Genomic DNA, 17,417 nt, shown 5'->3' with positions numbered 1-17,417 from the left:
CAAAGGCCATTGCATATGAGTCATTTTAATTCTCAAAATATTCAGTGATCCCTTGTGCTTTGTGTGGAAGCAACTGCATTCATTATGTTTCTCCACTTATTTATTCAGGTTTTTACTTTCATTTGTCCCCTGTCTGTATATATACACAGGGGTGCAAAAGTAGACAGCTTTCATAATGAAGCAGGAACGCAGTGTGAGTGGTTGAGGCAACTGTGCCTTCAACAGGGACATGTGTGGTAAATAATGGAAAACAGGGATGAAAATCACAGAATATTCTGCAAGCTGAGTTGAAAAGCATTGGCTTCTTTTATAATGTATTGGCTTATAAAACACTTTTTTGCTGTTTTTTTATTTCATTTTATATATTTGAAACTTTTTAACCTTAAGCTTCATTCTCAGTTTTATTTTTTACTCTTTCTCTTCCCTGCTGTCTACTCTTTTATGCTTTTTTTAGGCTGTTGAGGTAGAGGTGGGCGCTCTATGGACAAGACTTCATGTTTTCATGAGATCCAAAGCACTACAGAGCCTTTAGACTAGATTGTGAGCTTGATGTTGACCATTGGCTCTCCAGGCTAATGCACCACATTGGCTACACTGTGTCTCTGTCCCTCTTCCCAATGGACATTGAAAAGGCATTACTACTACACATGGACACAAACAATTTGCACAAACAGAGACTGAAGAGAAAGGAAAAGAGAAATTCTTAATACATTACATTAAAAAATAAACATAATGTATGTGTGTGCTTGAATTTACTGTATACATGTTAATTTTTTGATATACATTGAGAGATGAACAGTTGACAGACAGAGCTGGATGCTGACAGGACAAAGTAGGAGGAAGCCAGAAGAATACAGTTTGCAACAAATAAGAGAGCGATGGATAGTAGTTAGTGAGACACAGAGAGACTGAAAGTGAGGGGTAGGAGCCAAGAGACTGGGTCAGAGAGAGAGAGAGAGACAGATAGAGAGACTGAGTGAGGGAGAGAGACACAGGCAGTTAGACTGTAATGTAGTCTCCTTAATCATTTATTAGAGGTTCAGACAGCAAGGCCAAGAAGCAGCATGGGAGCCTGAACTGGACCTAAACACTCTTAATGGGCTACTGGAACACACACACACTCACACAGGTTTTTTACACACAGATATTCTATGGATTTCTGCTTTGTTTCAAGATATTCAGTACAACTTTAGAAACAACACAAGTGAAATCTTAATGAAATTACTGTGTCTTTTAAAAGTGTGAAATTTGTAACACTTCCCAGTGTTGCCCTGGAACTACAGGGAAGACAGCAGAGCGTCGAGTGTTTTCACTTGATAAATGGATAACAATGTTGGTATCCATCTGTCTGACCAGATAACTTGAATGTGAATGTATTATTTACTTCATTGTCAAACAGGACAGCTGCAACTCAACCCAACTTGATCAATTTCCTTGACAATGTAGAGTTTAAGCGGCAGTAAATGTGGCAGCTTTAGAGTTATATGATTCTTAACCATGCAGATATAGGTTATAAAAGGGTTATATTAGTTAAACAGACAGTATGAAATTAACCTTTTAAAGAATAAGATTTTAAGGCTGCGTATGAAAAGATTTCTTGTACTGAAGCAAATACATTTGAAAATGTTTAATATGCTTAATCTGTAGAGAATTTTAGATACACAGATTAACATTATGCATTAATATTTAGTATGTAGGATGTCTCTAGGCAACAGAAAGTATCTGACTGTGAAATAGTTAATACCTCTTGTTGTAGTGCTTCTACACACTTGTAAGAAGCCTTTGATTTTATGATCAGAGAATCTATGTATAGATAAAAAACATGCGCGCGCGCACACACACACACACATACACACACACACATACACACAGCCCCACACACACACTCCACAGCACCTCTCTCAAGACACACGCTAGCCTAGTTTACCTTGAGACAAGGGGAGAACGGGAAGCAGTAGAGCGAAACCGAGAAGGGCGATAGGGAGAGGAAAAACTGAGAACGGGAGAGAGAAGGATCGAAATAGAATAAGAAAATAGGAAGAGAGGGAGGCAAGCAAGAAGGTGGAGAGAAAGAATCAACAGGAGAGAAAAGGGGACAAGATATAAATGACAAGCAGGGGAGAAAGTAAATAGAAATAAAAGGAGAGAGAGAAAGTGAGATAGGTTTGGGTTCACGCCTACGTGAAAGAGGTGTGGGCATGCCACTCAACAAAGTGGTTCAAACATCAAGGGACTCCATTGTAGTGGAGGAGAGGAGGAGGGTGGAGGTAAAGGGGCTGAGAGGTGTGGAGCTTTGGGTTTATCTCTCAAAAGCAAATGTAGGAGTTAAACATTCTCTCATAGTCGCTGTTTTCTCATACATCTCTCTTCTTTCTGTCGTTTGCTCTTTCCCACCTCTCCCTTCCATCACCGTTATCTCCTACATAACAAGTTGACAGGGAGTGATTTGCTCAGTGTCTCTCTGACATTTTAATAGGTCAGTGTGTACTGGGTGGAGATGTAGTTTGCTTTCAGACATGCATGCATATTGCAGGTATGAAATCTGATCAATTCCCAAATACATGCAGTGTGAAGAGTGTATGGACAATGTTCTCTGTTTACGTGTGTTCAGTGTAACACCCACTGAAATTCTTGTTTTAGCTGACCTCCAGTAGTTTCACTTCTCACCTTGCTGAAGTGATGTACGGAGCTCGCTTCTGCTGGGTGTGGTCTGAATTGAAATGCACTTAAAACTTTTAACCAGAAAAGCCAATGAAACACTGCCTCTCAGCCTGGTGAGGAGACCAAAGTTGTGTGAATTCATTGCTGGAAAAGAGTTCACACACTATCTCTTCATGAATACAAGTTAGCATGAAAAAATGTGTCCCATTCTGTCTCCTCTTTCACAGTGGGATGGCGTGGGCCCCTTTCCAGACACGGCGGAGCCCCCCAAAGGGGTTCAGATGCTGTGGCACCCCACCATCGTCAAGCCCTACCTCACCCTGCTGTCTGAATGCTCCAATCCCGACACCCTGGAGGGAGCAGCCGGGGCTCTGCAGAACCTGGCCGCAGGGAGCTGGAAGGTAACGGCTGGGTTTGAAATGTTTCCCAAACTTTTTGCCTTCTTATTTCTTCACTTGTCACACATAGATATGGTAGGAGCCCAGGAGTATAATCATGTAAATATACTATGAACCACATTCAGGCACTGGTGTTTTGACCTTAGAGCGTGTGACTGTAATGCTGGTGATGTGGAATTGAAGCTCATGCTGCTCTTGCAGTCAGATAAAAACTGAAAAAAGGAAATTATGTGCGTGATTATATGCATTTCATTGTCCATTAGTATGAAAGGGATTCATCATGAGCTTGTCCTAACTCAGCCATGCAGTGAATGAAGGGACACCCAGTGTACACAAATTATTTGTACAGATAAAACAGTTAATTATTAATAATTAAGTTAATAATTGACAAACTACTGTGTGTGTACATGAATTTGCGCATGAAAATGTGTGATTGTGTGTGTGTAAGCTACCTGTCAGATGAGTCTTTTTTAGAAGTTCACTTCAGTCTTTATTCAAATTCAAAGGCTGATTTGGTTGCAGTAAATGCCACAGCACAGAAGATAAACAACTCAAAAAGCACAATCAGTGAGAATAATGTTCTATTTGCTCACTACATCATCCGGCTGACTTTGAAATGTTTTCAGTGCAATCCCATGTTTTTATGTGTTCTATACTATATAATATTGTTCGATAGCAATGCAATAACTGTAATAATGTAAAGGCTCCAAGCCTGAACACACCAGGGAGTAGAGCCAGGGTTCAACAGCAGCTGACTGATGGAAGCAGCTTGATGGTAATAATGTGTGAGTCATGCAGTCACATTGGAGAGTATTGGGGAGGGCAGCTTTAGCCTTGAGGGAGGTGTGTATATAAGGGTAAAAGGCAGAGGGCGTAACCTTGGAATGACCTTGGAATCATAAAACTGCATCCGACATTGTTGGTTGTAAATCTGGGAATGTTGATGGAAATGTTTATGTTGTCAAAAGTTGCTCAGTGAAAAGGTTACATTATTTTTGCTGTGAAAACTTAAACTCAAGAGGGAGTGACAGACAGGGAAGCACACTGTGGCTGAGAGGGATGTCTCTGTGGTCCTCTAAATGTGTGTGGGAGGTGTGTGTTTCTAGTTTTGTGAGTGTTTCCATTGGTAGTGGAATGGGCAGAGAAACAGAGCAAGAGGGGGATGAAAGAGGAGGCTATAGAAAGACGACGCAGAGGGAGGAAACGATGGGGGCAGGTGGTCTTCACATTTTCTATTTTGGATCCTTACTCCATGCTTATGTGTGTGTGCTTTGTGGTGTCTCCTCTAAGCAAGCTCCCTCTGTTGTCTTTGAGAATAGCGCCGCCAACAGTTTCCAAAGACGCTGTGTTGGCATACTGCTGGCACAGTCTACGCTCTGTTCACTAAGATCTTGGTTTAGACATATGATCATTTCCCTCCAAGGGTGACTTATTTCTAAAATGATCATATAGTTTGCCCTCTTTGTTCTCTGTACGAAAAAACACTTTTGAGTCTTAAAAGCCTATTCTTTCGACAGAAACTTTTAGCTTCACACTTCACTTACTGATATCTATTCTTGCTGTTTAGTACATCCCCAGTCTTCTACAGTTGACCTACAAGGCGGCACCACTTGAGCCGTTTAGGGTCAAGTAGTCCGTTTAAGCATACCTTGATAGTTATTGAGGGAGGATAGAGTGGTCTCCAAGCTCAAAACTCTTCTCTCTGGTTAATATAATTCTCCCTCTTACAGTATATCACTTGTGAGTCAGTATAATACCTCAACCACTCTCATATAGCCCCTGAATATAATATCTCCCTCTCGACCTCGCCCATTGCACTTTGTCTGTTTCTTTTCCCCTTCTCCTACCGCAACCACTTTATTTACGTTCTGTCTCTGGTTGAAAAAAAGAAAGAAATATATTAGTCAGCATAAGGACAATAAAACAGTGGAAGAATAAAAATGCATGGATTGAAAATAACTAATCACACAATGCACAGGTATGACCACAGTGTGTTCATTGTAAGGTGAAACAAGCAAGCATAGTGTCACTAGCAAGTAGGATCATTTTGGTTTTGCTGGCATGCTCTGTTGTTCGTTTGCCATGCTGTGTGAACAACCGTCAAACCCTGGTTGAGTTGTTGCTGTTTAACTACTTCCCCCTGCTTTCTCCCTGTCAGTGGTCGGTGTACATCCGGGCTGCTGTGCGTAAGGAGAAAGGCCTTCCTATCCTGGTGGAGTTACTGAGGATAGACAACGACAAGGTGGTGTGTGCTGTGGCCACCGCTCTCAGAAATATGGCCCTTGACATCAGGAACAAGGAGCTCATTGGTGAGTACTGATAAAAAAAAAACTTTTCAAAAAGATGACAATTAGGTGATGAAACATCCCCCCACCTGTTATGCGAAATTATTGCATGGATCACTGGCGTTTTTAATCTCTATCAAGTCACGTGAATTTGGACACCTGCACTGTTGTGCTCAGTTGCAGTCTCTGTTCTCTTGTAGCCATTCTACTGTGGTCTGTTCCAGTCACATTGTTCTCATTTAGAGTATGCAAGTCATACTTGTGTTCAAGTGATATAACACAAGAGTAAAGAGTCTGTAGCCAGTTGCACAAATCAAGTAATTTAACACTAATGCTAGGCTGTCACTTTTGCATTTTAGCAGTAAAATAGTATGATGGTGGAGAGCTTGGGGGTTGCTGTGTGATTTTGACATATTAAATGTTATTGATTGAGACAATTAATTGGTAATGACATACGAGGATCAAGTCTATATAATGAGCTGTTGAGAAATGTTAAGGATCTTTACATAATGCTCTTTGATCTACAATTATAATGCTCTACATCTGTCATACATTATTACACCATGATGGTGGGAGTGTCATGGTTGTGGAGACCATTACAACATATTAGTTTTCAAAGTAATTTTTCATAATACTTTAATAAACCAAGGCCAAGGTGTGTTTGGTCTGAGAAATTAGGCTAATAAAGAAAGACGGGGGGGTGAGTAAGGGAAATAACCTGGTAGTTAATATGTATTTAAGAGAGGAAGAGATACTGTAGCAGAAGAGATGATCAAATCAAAGGCATAGGGCTTTGAAAAGTAGAATGCTAATTAGTGAGCCTCAGTCAGGCTAACTGACTGCCTGGGGATCACTACGCATTATCACCTGACACATTAAGACACTTTTGTATTGACTGTGTGTGTGTGTGTGTGTGTGCGCGCATGGATGAGTGTTTCTTTCTGTGTCTCCAAATGCGTTGATGTGTGTGTGTGATGCGTCCTCTTTGCATGAACACACACCATGCATGTACAGATATGTGTGTGTGATGGTATATTTGTGTGTGTACAGTGTGTGCACGTGTGACATCACCCCTCTCTGTCTGTGGTGTCTCTGATTATCTCAGCTTCCTGGTGTGCTCAGTGGTTTCTATAGCAACCCTCCTACCCTCAGCTGAGGGGCTTTTGGAGCCTCTCTGGTTTTTGCCTGAGTGCTGTAAGAACGACTAGGAATGCCACCGGCAAAGCTCAGCGCTCCCATACTGTGATGGTCAGGCTGGCGCACAGCAGCAGACTGCAGGATAATTGAAGCCTTCGCAGAAAGACGTTTATCAGTCTGATTGAATGTTTTTGTTTGGTTGTTTTTCTTTCTTCAGTGTACCTGCAGATGTATCAGAAAGTCAGTTGAATATAAAGTTAGGTGGTGTAGAAATCCTTACAGATACATTGATTTATGTTTTTGCCCTTAAAAGATTGGCTAGGACCTTTGCATGTCATCCCTTTCCCCTTTCATCTTTTCTGTGGCTCCCCATTTTCAGTTGTCCAATTATAGCAGTGACACCAGACAGAGTAATTGTAATAACAGCACATAATTGAGTTATGAGGATTTCTGCTCTTGATAAAACAGATTTAAAATTTATGTCAGTTTAAAAACGTAGGTAAACTCCACCCTTCGAAAAGCTGCAACTAACTCTAACTCTAGGTAGGATTGCCTCCCAAATCTATTACAACATACAACATGCAAACTTGCAGAAATTAGACGAAGAAATGTGGAAGCAGAAATAATTTAAATGCACTTGATCCATATCATCTCAAACTGAATTGTTATTGCAGTGTATTACTGTTTCCCCTGCTGCCAACCAGGTAGAGTTTATTAATGTATACTATTATTGTTTTATTAGGATACTGTAGTATTCCAAGGTCAAAATACTGTCTCAGCTACCTTTACATTAAGTCTGAGCCATTTGCTCTTATATTGTCAAAATAAATGTTTTATTTTGAAGATCAAAGTAAAAAAACAGTCCATATACTGACACAATTTAATAAGTTCTTCCATCTGACCTTTTAAAATTGAGTTTTGACCTCTTCAGACTTCTCCATAAGCCTTGGAAGTAGGTAAAGTTGTGCCAGAAACCCCTATTCTACCTTTTAGGATGAGAATAGTGTATGTTTTGTTCTGGAAATCATTCAAATGTTCTCTAATTGATTAAAATCTTAGAGGTAATTGGTAATTTCTTTTCTTTGTCTTTTATGGCCATTAGCTTCCGAAGCAGAGAAAGATAGAGAGGAGAGTTATGGAAAGAGAGGTAGACACTGTAATGAATGTGTGCTTCATAGAGAGAAAGGCAAAGCACACAGGCTGATTGAATAATGTAATTACTTGCAAATTCACAGGGAAAATCAATTCAAATTTGTTTGCCATTTTCATTTGAATACACGCTCGACTTGTTCAGTTGCAGGATAACATGGTTTAAGTCTTGCGTGTGATTAGCTCTCCCAGTGTTATTTCTTAGACTTAAGAGACAGACAATAAGACAGAGACAGGGTGATGGAGGCAAATTAAGATATGTAATAGAGATAGAGGGAATTAGGGGCATCGCAGGTCATCATTCTCCTGTAGCAATCGTGACTGGCACCATCAGGGAGGTGTTGGCAGATTGCCTTAAAAATAGACACCTCGGCAAGAAAACATCTTGAGAAAAATTGTTGTGGTTTTGACAGTCATGTAGTTAACATTTATATTTATATTTAACATAAAAAAATAAACAGTCTAACGCAGTCTAGGCTCAATGCTCCAAAAGCAGATGGATTAAAGCTTCCTTATGCCATTTGAGCATTAAGTGGCGAAAAGTATGTAAATGTAAATATTTAATGGCATTTTACCCCTGGTTTAGGCCTCCAACTCATAAAAAAAGATCTGCTTCTATTAGGCGTGCTAGGTGTTTACCTGAGTTTCTTCACCAGCCTCTCTAAACAGACATTCTTGTGGTTTTACAGACTGGCAAACAAAACTAATGAGCTAAAGACAGTTGGAAACTGCATGGAGCGGCAGAGTGGGTTGTTGATTCTCAGTGGGATTGTCCTTACGAGCAACCTTCTCAGATATTATTTATTTTATTTAATAGCCGCATGAAATTTCAAATTTGTTCAACCTCTGGACCAAATGGCAAATGAGACAGTCACAGTTGATGACACACAGTGACACAGAAAGTCTCAGAGATGCAGAGAAAGGAGAAAAGTGAGAGGGATCAGCCAGGGTTGAGTCTTTGCTCTTGGCAAGGTGTGAGTTGATGCGTGTCGACAGAAAAGAGGTAGAGGCCAGGCACTCCTAAGAGACGAGCCCCATTTGGCCCATGTTCGCAAGCTTTATTCACCACAGTGACTCTAACCTCTGAGTCAAACACCTTTTTCTTTACACCATGCTCTTCTGCAAAACAACAGTTTAACCCGAAGCGACAAAGCGACTTCCAAGAGCGGTTTGTGGGTCTTTGTCAGATCACTGTTCCACCTAATTATAATATCATTTTTGCATGGCTAATCTAGAGTAAATCACATCTTTCTAAAAAGCAAAAATCTTCCTCTCTTAAAACTCATGCGATAGTGTGTCATAAGATGTTAGTTCCGGTAAGTTTGGCAGCATCACCGTGGGGGAATGGTAGTTTGCATGAGAGCTCAGCAGAGTGAGCGGAGATGAGAATCATCTTTCACACACAATAACCTCAGAGTGTCAAATCCTCCGGAAAGCGTTGTATGATTGGATGGCACCAAGAGAGGCACAAGGCTAGGGAAGGATAGAGGAAAAGAGCAGAGAGAGGCCAAGTCAGACTAGGGAGACTGAAACAGAAAAAAAAAAGAAAAGAGAGCAGGGGCAGCTAAAGACCTAACCTCATATGTATGCTTATATTCCGATCTCTCTGTAATGTGATTTAGTGGCATATTGATGTCGCTGAGAATCATTCTTCTCATCTGTCAATGTTTTTGTCTCTCTCCTGATTTCACCTCCTTCATAGTTTTTGATTTGCATAATGTACTGTACGCCTGTGTAGCAATAAATGAGTCTCATTCACTGCTACACCGTCTGTCAGCGCAATTCTTCCCCATTTACTTACAGATGGTAATTTGACACACATGAATTGGAAACAGCAGTTGAATGCCAAAAAGACACTATATTTTTTCAAATACAGCAGCCATTTACCAAAGGTTCCGACAAACACTGCTCCTGCAACCAAATTCAAACCAAAGTTAGTGGTAATGAAAAACTGATTAATGCAAAAATCTGTACTCATTTAAGACATTTAATTAATAAATTTTATGTTTGTTTTTGTATAAAGTGACTGGGTTTAATTTAAATTCCACACATGAATTCCTAATATGATGTCCTACACTGTGGATTGCATTAAATATGTGATGTATAGTAATACAAAGTTGGATGTGAAACTTTTTTAGTTACACTTTTCAAATAAATGAGTCATACTTTATAAAAGCAAATTGATTCAGGTTATTTAATTGGCTCAATGTTTTTAATTTTATATTGTTACATTTGATTATATATATCTACAAATCAATTATTAGGAAATACTTTTTTTGCCTTATTTAATAGTCACATTCATGATGTGCACATACTATACATAAAAGATGAATCACAGAAAATGTTTTAGCTTGACACAGAGACATCAGTCAGCTTCTAAATACCAGATTTGCTGGCTACCTTCCTGTGTTCAGACTACACTAATTGACCTCCAACATCAAACAAAACTCTCGATGATTTACTTGAAAGTGGCTCAAGACCACCTCTTTCATGTGAATCAGGGGGTCTTTTTTTGGTGCAAACCCAAGTTTGATCAGGATGTTCTCCTGTGTGATAGTTGTAGAAGTAGTACATCAAATGAAAATACCTTCTGAATACTGACAACACACTTTTTTTCTGGTTGCAGAAGAAATTATGTTTTTGACTGTAGTAACAAAATGATGATGATCATGATCATTTTTCTGAAATGATGAATAATAATGTTAATCATAAGCAAAATGTTAAAACCGCAAAGAAACATGACATCAGCAAAGGCAACATTGTATCAGGGCATAAAATCTGAAACTTCTACATTTTCCTTTCCTTTCTTCTCCCTCTTCACCCCTTTTTCCTCCTGCTTCTTTGTCTCCTTCTCTTGTCTCACCACAGCTGTATTGGCATAAGCCTCCCCTCCCACTCTCCTCCCCTCATTTTCACTCCACAGTGTTGTGCCCACCTTCTTGTCCACAACGTGAACATTATACCCCTTTTCCTTCTTCTCATTCTGCTTCTTTCTTTCTCTTCTCTCCTCCTTCTCCTCCTCTCGTCCATTCATCCCACACCTACGCCTCCCTCTCCGTCTCCTTTGTTATGGAAATTGATGTGTTCCGTGGTGTTTCAGACATGAGCTCATAACGCCTCACCTTCCCTCTCTTGCAGTCTCTCGCTCTTTGTGTCTCACATTGATGACATCAGTGCTGGGTAATGTTACTGTGGAAACCAAAGTAGTGCGCCACAGGGATGTCACTAATTGCTTGATTGCACACCAAATATTTTTAGATCAGACCAGAGAATGTCCATTTTGTGTTTTCCTCACCCGCGCCAACTTTTATATATTTTGCCGTCCCTGCTGTCAACAGACTGCACTGTGGTAAGCATGAACAACTTTGGAAGGCTAGTGGGCTGAAAGACAGAGCAGCCGCGTCCACTGACTCAAGTTGACACACACTTCTCTGTCCCTGTTGCAGTGGTACTTTATGAAATGTCTGTGTCGCCTTCGGGATGAATCTCTTGTGTGTGAGATGTCTTTTATCAGCACACTTTGTTCTCGCTGGCATTCTTCGTCCTCTGCTCCGCTGTGCCAGACTGGGAGCACGACAGACAGAGAAATAGAAACAGAGACTAATAAAGAGAAATAAAGGGAGGGAAAGAAAGGGCTGTCATGCAATGATGAGATTTTTTTTGGTCTTACAGCTGTCCCTCCAGGATCTGACTCATGTTCAGGTGATCTTGGGAGGTGCACAGTTACATTTAATTTTACTCTTCTCTAAAGGAGTAACAACTAAAATCTGATGGAAACGACATACTCAAAGTTGTGCCCTGATTTCCACTTGTTAGAGCCCAACTGATTATTATTGAGAAGTTGTACAGTATGTTTGTGTGTGTGCATCTATGTGTCTTCCCTAACAGACATCCTCTTTGCGTCAGTCGATTGTCTTTAATGAAATCACAGGTTCCTCACAGGGGAAAAAAACATACCCCTCCTTTCCTCCCTCTCTCACTGTCTCTGTGTATGTGTGTGTCTCTCTCTCTCCTTCCTCTGCAGTTTACGCTTTAAACCTGTCACCCACAGACATCAAAGAGAGACACAGAGGGCACAATATAACTGGTGTGAAAAGCACCAAACACAGAAAGGCAGAATATTTTACAACGGGAAAGCGACAGCATGCCGCTTTCCAATTTACCTCCATTTCTGACCTCTTTAAACCTGCTGTGTTTCGTCTGTCTGTACTCTCCTCTGCATTTCATTTTATTCATTCACGTATATATTATTTTATTCAGACGTTAAAAGGAATACACCTCACATTGCAGTGGGGCACCAGGCTGTCTTTGGAGGTGATTCATATCTATTTTGGTTTTATGAAGAAGCAAGGATGTTGATAATTGGCGTCTGCAGGGTGTGTGTGTACAGTATGTGATTTATATTTTCACTTCTTTGTGACTGCTTTCCAAATTAGCCCATAATCCAGAACTAATTAGAATGCTGTAAATTTTTATGATTTTGATTGTAGTAAGGGAAAAATAAGTAAAATTGGCAATAAAATGCCCCTCCCTCCTCCCTGAATGACAACATTTATGTGTGAGAGTATCTCCAGGGTTTGTGTGTTGATGTAATTCTGGTGTATAGTTTTATACTCAGTTTGAGCTCTCGGAGGACGTCCAAGGACCATAACCATATCACTTTCATGTTTTCAATAAAGGAGTATTTCCACAGTACAGAAACCAACACCCTGTTGCTTTGAATCTGGCGCCCCCTGTCAATGATGTGATGCACTACTGATTAAATCACCGCTGGGAGACTCACTCAAATCACACAAAGCCACTGAAACACTAGTTTTGTCACTGAATATTTAATAGCAGCTATAGCACCCCATAATCAGAAGCATTTCAAATTTTGCTGTTTCACCAAGAGAAAGATAGTTTGTACGTGGGATAAAAATGTGGAAACAATATATCTTCAAATATGATCATTTGAGACAAAATGGTAACTTTCCATTTATAAATCAAACTCTTCAACTACACAAATGAATATACCTAATTTGTATGAGTTTAAACGTGTTCAAACCAGTCCTTTAAGACAGCAGTTATCACATTCTCAGTTTCTTTTCTGTAACAGATTTCCCTGCTGCAGGTTTAACTACCTGTCAACTTAATGCTAGTCTGTTACTACGGCTGTAAACTTCCATTATAACGTGGGCTTTTATCCAGCCTATAGAATATAGATCATATAACCCAGAAAGACTAAATATAACAAAGCCGGAAGCTTTTGACACCAGTAAGCATACAGCAGCCCACCTCAGGGACACCAACCCAGTCACTGATAATTGTGTATTAAACATTCTTTATTCTCAGACAGTCGGACGCCACAACCAATCAAGCCGTTTCATCTTTCCCCACATCTCCCCGAGACAATTACCTCCAATTTTACTTCAGTAACACTCTCCCTTCTCCGTCAGTAAACAATCAAATCACTCCATTGTTGAGGGTAATTGGATCTCTTTAAATCAAATCAGCCATTATGGCCCTGATGAAGCACGCCCTGCTCAGCGGGAGTTAGCGGCACATGAGGGAATGCAGCATAGGAATGCATTACCACCTCTGCCTCCCAGGTGAAGATGGCTATATTGAAGGAGTTGTGTAATACAGGTTTATTAGACCGTGCGGTGATCAGCACAGGGCTTGTTTCTCCCCCCTGAGGACATGTCCCAGGCGTGGCTCATATGTCAATGACAGAGAGAGATGGAGAGGGGAGATTGCACTCAGTATGTAGAGGGGCTATGTCAGAGTAGGACTTTAAAGTAGAAAGAGTCACCACCCACAATTTGCTCCTCAGCTCTTTTATTTCTCTCCTTCCTGTTTGACTAGCTATGATCACTGTGAGGTAACAGGAATAATTGTTACATGAAGTTCTTTGGCACTTAGCTTGGCTTCTGGTTGTGTGTACTACAATATGGTGATTGGTTATACTTTATATACAGCTGCACTCATTCTGACACATTCAGATTAGTCATATGTCAGCTAAATACTGAAAACTTCAATGTGGCCTTGAGAGATAAATTGTATATTTAGTAGTAATTAAAACCCAGTATTTTAACAAAAATGTCTTCATCAGGGTAATGAGCACATCAAAAGATTTAGCTTTTAAAGTGTGTTGAATTTTGCATTGACGTTAGGAAAGTGCAGCAACTCCCCCTCATTTATATTAATCTATAATTCATCAATGCGCTCCATGCACGCTCTGGGTATCATGGTGTCTAGATGAAGGAAAGAGGCCAGATTTTATTTGACTAAAGGGGTGTCTGAGCACAACTTTGCTTTAGTTTAGTTTAGTCATTGCTATTTATTTCTATATATAGTGTTAATATTTGTTCCATGATAGAAAATGCAAGAGACAAAAAATTTGATTGTGAAATTGAGATTTTAAAACAATGAGCTCAAGTGTCTTATAAAAACATCTCACATCAAAACAAACAATTTAGAAGAAATATCCCCAAAACAAAACAAACAGACCAAAACCTGAAGCAAACAAGCCAGAAAGGCAGATAATGAGCAATGTGTATGTTCAGGTGGGATGTGTATGGGTGTGCATGCATTGTATGTGTGTGTATTGTCAAGGTGAGGTGTGTGTGAAGCTTTCAGTCATGCTTCCTAGCACTCAGTGATTATCAGGAGGCAGTGTCTTCTTCTAACAAGGTGTGTTATTAAAAGGGTTGGAAATAACGAGGGCCTCTCCGTTTGATTCTTCAGCTATCAAGGCGTTTCACATTGCATTCGTCTCAGCATACGTTAATGTGTATGTAGTCTTTCCTCTGTTTCTCTGTCCTTCAGTCATTCTTCCTGTTCCTCTTCTTTCCTCTCTCTCTCCCAAACATGGGTGACTACTGTGCTGCTCCCCCTCCATATCAAGACATTGCACGCACACATGTAAACAAAAGCATATGCTGACCGCAGTTTATCTGAGTATCTGTCTGTAAGCTGAAAATACTTTGATACTAAGACAAACCATGCAGTGCACACAGATATGTCTCTAATATTCTTAATATCTTTGCGTATACTCATCACCCTCCTTTTGTTATTACTGGATTCCCTACAGTCAGTCAGCTGATAAATGAGTCACTCAATCAATCAGTCAGTCAATCAATAAATTGTCAGTCATTCACGCAGTAAATTATCTGGCAGTCAGTCTGTAAATTAGCCAGTCAGTAAATTAGTCATGCAGTCAGTCAGTAAACAATTCACTCACTCAGAAATTAGTCAGATCATTAAATCAAGAAAGAAAGTAAATGAATCAGTCAGTCGTCAGACAGCAAATCAGTCGGGAAGTTAGTCAGTCTGATTCAAGTCAGTCAAATAATGAGTCTTCCTCTTAGGATGCAGCTTAACTTTGTCCTCATAGCCAAAAGACAATGACCGCTTAACCTCTGCTCAGCCTGCCAGCCTGAGATAACACTTGGCCAATTAACTCACAACTCCATCCTTATAGAGTTTGTGTGTGTGTGTGTGTGTGTGTGTGTGTGTGTGTGTGTGTGTGTGTGTGTGTGTGTGTCTTGGTGTGTGATGGTGCATGCATAGGTGTGTTGAAGCCTCCATGTGTGTCTTCATGAATGTGCCTTTGTAAATGCGAAACTGCAACAACAATGTTCGTACAAGGGCACATGTATAATCATACAGTTAGTGTGTGTGTGTGTGTGTGTGTGTGTGTGTGTTCCCTTACTTTATGAAGGTTTATAGTGTCATCTGATTTTGCTGCTCTGTGCATTGCTTTGCTGTTCTAAGCCCTTCCCAGATCACTTAGACTTATTATAGGAAATGTGAGCGAGGGATTTAGCACCAGCCTGTAAGGGCTCCTTGGATATCACAGTGATGGATTGGTCTGGGAAACATTCAGTATTATGAAGAAGTGGGGAATTTTTGAAAAACGTTAGAAAAGAGTAAATGAAGAAAAGAAGGATGATAGGAAGGGAGGATTTTAGATTTGGTTCTGACTGCATTCTTCAAGTGAAGGAACAAATCTGTACCCCACAAGGATGTTTTGTTCTTGCTTTTATTTTTCACTAAGATTTAATAGACTCAAAGCAGCACCATGGGCTGCAGAAGATTAGACTGGCAGTTAGATAGCTATTCAGTAGTTTTGTACAACATGAAAATGAGTTGTTTAGAGACATGATTTCACAACCGTTGAAAAAACTCAGTGAAATCCAAAAAGTATTTTGTGGGTATTGCAAATTGAGTATTTTGGCCTCGGTTTTCTCCGCTGCCAGAGAGGATGTAATGGTCCACTTGAAGGTGATATGACAGCTGATTCAACACTTACAGCAGCACTTCCTGTTTTTAGCTACTTTATCTGATCCAGCACTTCTGTGGAGGACCTGCATTTGTAAAATTTAGAAGGAGACGGTGACTCACTCTGAGCAGCCCTTCAGTGTTGTATACACACACCAAATAGCATGCACTCACAATGTTTTAAATGGCATGCTTTGTCACACCCAGCAACAGGTCATGGAGAGCCATTCATTCATGTGGAGATGTTCAGTTGATTGAAGTGCACCTTTCAGTGTGTAGCAGGGTAAGAGGGATCATCCTAGTGGTTCTATTGAGTGGATTTTGTTAAAAATTAACCACATTTCAGCCATGGTTCATTATTCAACAATGCATCCAAATTGATAGTTCTTTACCTGGATCATGACCTGTGGGTTTCATCCCAGGACCTCAAGATGCTTCAAGTGTAATTGACAGGTTTTATGATGTTCAAGGCATGTCTTACCTCTTGACTGCCGCTCATATTTGATGAATCTCCACACACCACCTCAGTCTTCACAGTCACCTCTTTCCCCACTCAGACACACAGGAATTGACTGAGAAACATTCAAGAGAAAAGTATTATTCTAAATCTGAATATACGCTAACAAACTACTCTCATCTAAACTAAAACAATGTATGTTTTGGGGATGGTATTCATTTATGTCCGTCATTCCCTGTTTGAAATCCATATTCACACCACTTTGCCTTAAACTCCCCTAAATTCCAAATGTCATTGCTTCTATCTGCTCCACCCTCTCACTTGTTGAGTCTGTGGGTTTCCTATCTGACAGCATCTCCCGCACCTCTTAATTACTAACCTCTCTCTGTTTTTTCGATTCCTCCAACAACCCATTCTTTGAATTTTCTTCATATGCCAGCCTTTTCACCGAAATACCATGGTTGCCCTTTTTATTGGATTCTCATCATGCATCAGCATGTCTGCATTAGTGTGTGTGCATCAGAGGATTTGCAGTGTGCCCTCTCAAACGAAAACTTTATGGAGTTATACAAACCACTCACTAGTCGTACGAGATGTTTGCTTTAAAAACAGTAAAACAGCAATATCAGTTTTATGTCAAATAAGCTTTGAAGTATATTATTACTATAGTAAGCATATTATTGAGGTAGTTGTATGGATTTTTATACCATAGACCTATCGAATATACATACATAGATGCTGTATTATGTGCAGCTCTGGTTGTGTCTGTGTTTTTCTGGCACAGCATCATTACTTGACACAAACTGTTAACTCATAGTTTTTCAGAATTAACATTTCCCATTACTCAACACTCTGATAAACAAGGCTGGTCAGTTGTGCTGGATTTATGTATATACACTTATCTCATGCTCAAGAATTAATCATAACGTGGGAACTAACCTTTTTTCACTCCAGGGCTCTGTAGAAATCATATGTTCATGTTGTCAAAGCTCAGCCCAGTAGCCTCTCTGCCTGTCCCTTCTATTGTTCACAAAAGTCCATCCAAAGGCAATTTTTAGAACTACCTTT

The 17,417-nt window shown here is 40.1% G+C and overlaps 1 protein-coding gene across 1 annotated transcript in view; it reads left to right on the top strand.

Moving 5' to 3' along the window:
• Positions 1 to 17,417, top strand: part of ctnnd2a (catenin (cadherin-associated protein), delta 2a) — a 198,898-nt gene that overhangs the window by 163,247 nt on the left and 18,234 nt on the right. Inside the window, exons 18-19 of the mRNA XM_070927742.1 lie at positions 2,889 to 3,062; positions 5,218 to 5,368. Of these exons, the coding sequence (XP_070783843.1) occupies positions 2,889 to 3,062; positions 5,218 to 5,368 (325 nt within the window). The remainder of the gene's footprint in view (positions 1 to 2,888; positions 3,063 to 5,217; positions 5,369 to 17,417) is intronic.

This window comes from Enoplosus armatus, chromosome 21 (assembly GCF_043641665.1).
Source record: "Enoplosus armatus isolate fEnoArm2 chromosome 21, fEnoArm2.hap1, whole genome shotgun sequence".
NCBI lineage: Eukaryota > Metazoa > Chordata > Actinopteri > Centrarchiformes > Enoplosidae > Enoplosus > Enoplosus armatus.
The sequence above is the reverse complement of the archived record's forward strand: the minus strand, read 5'-3'. Positions and strand labels throughout refer to the sequence as shown.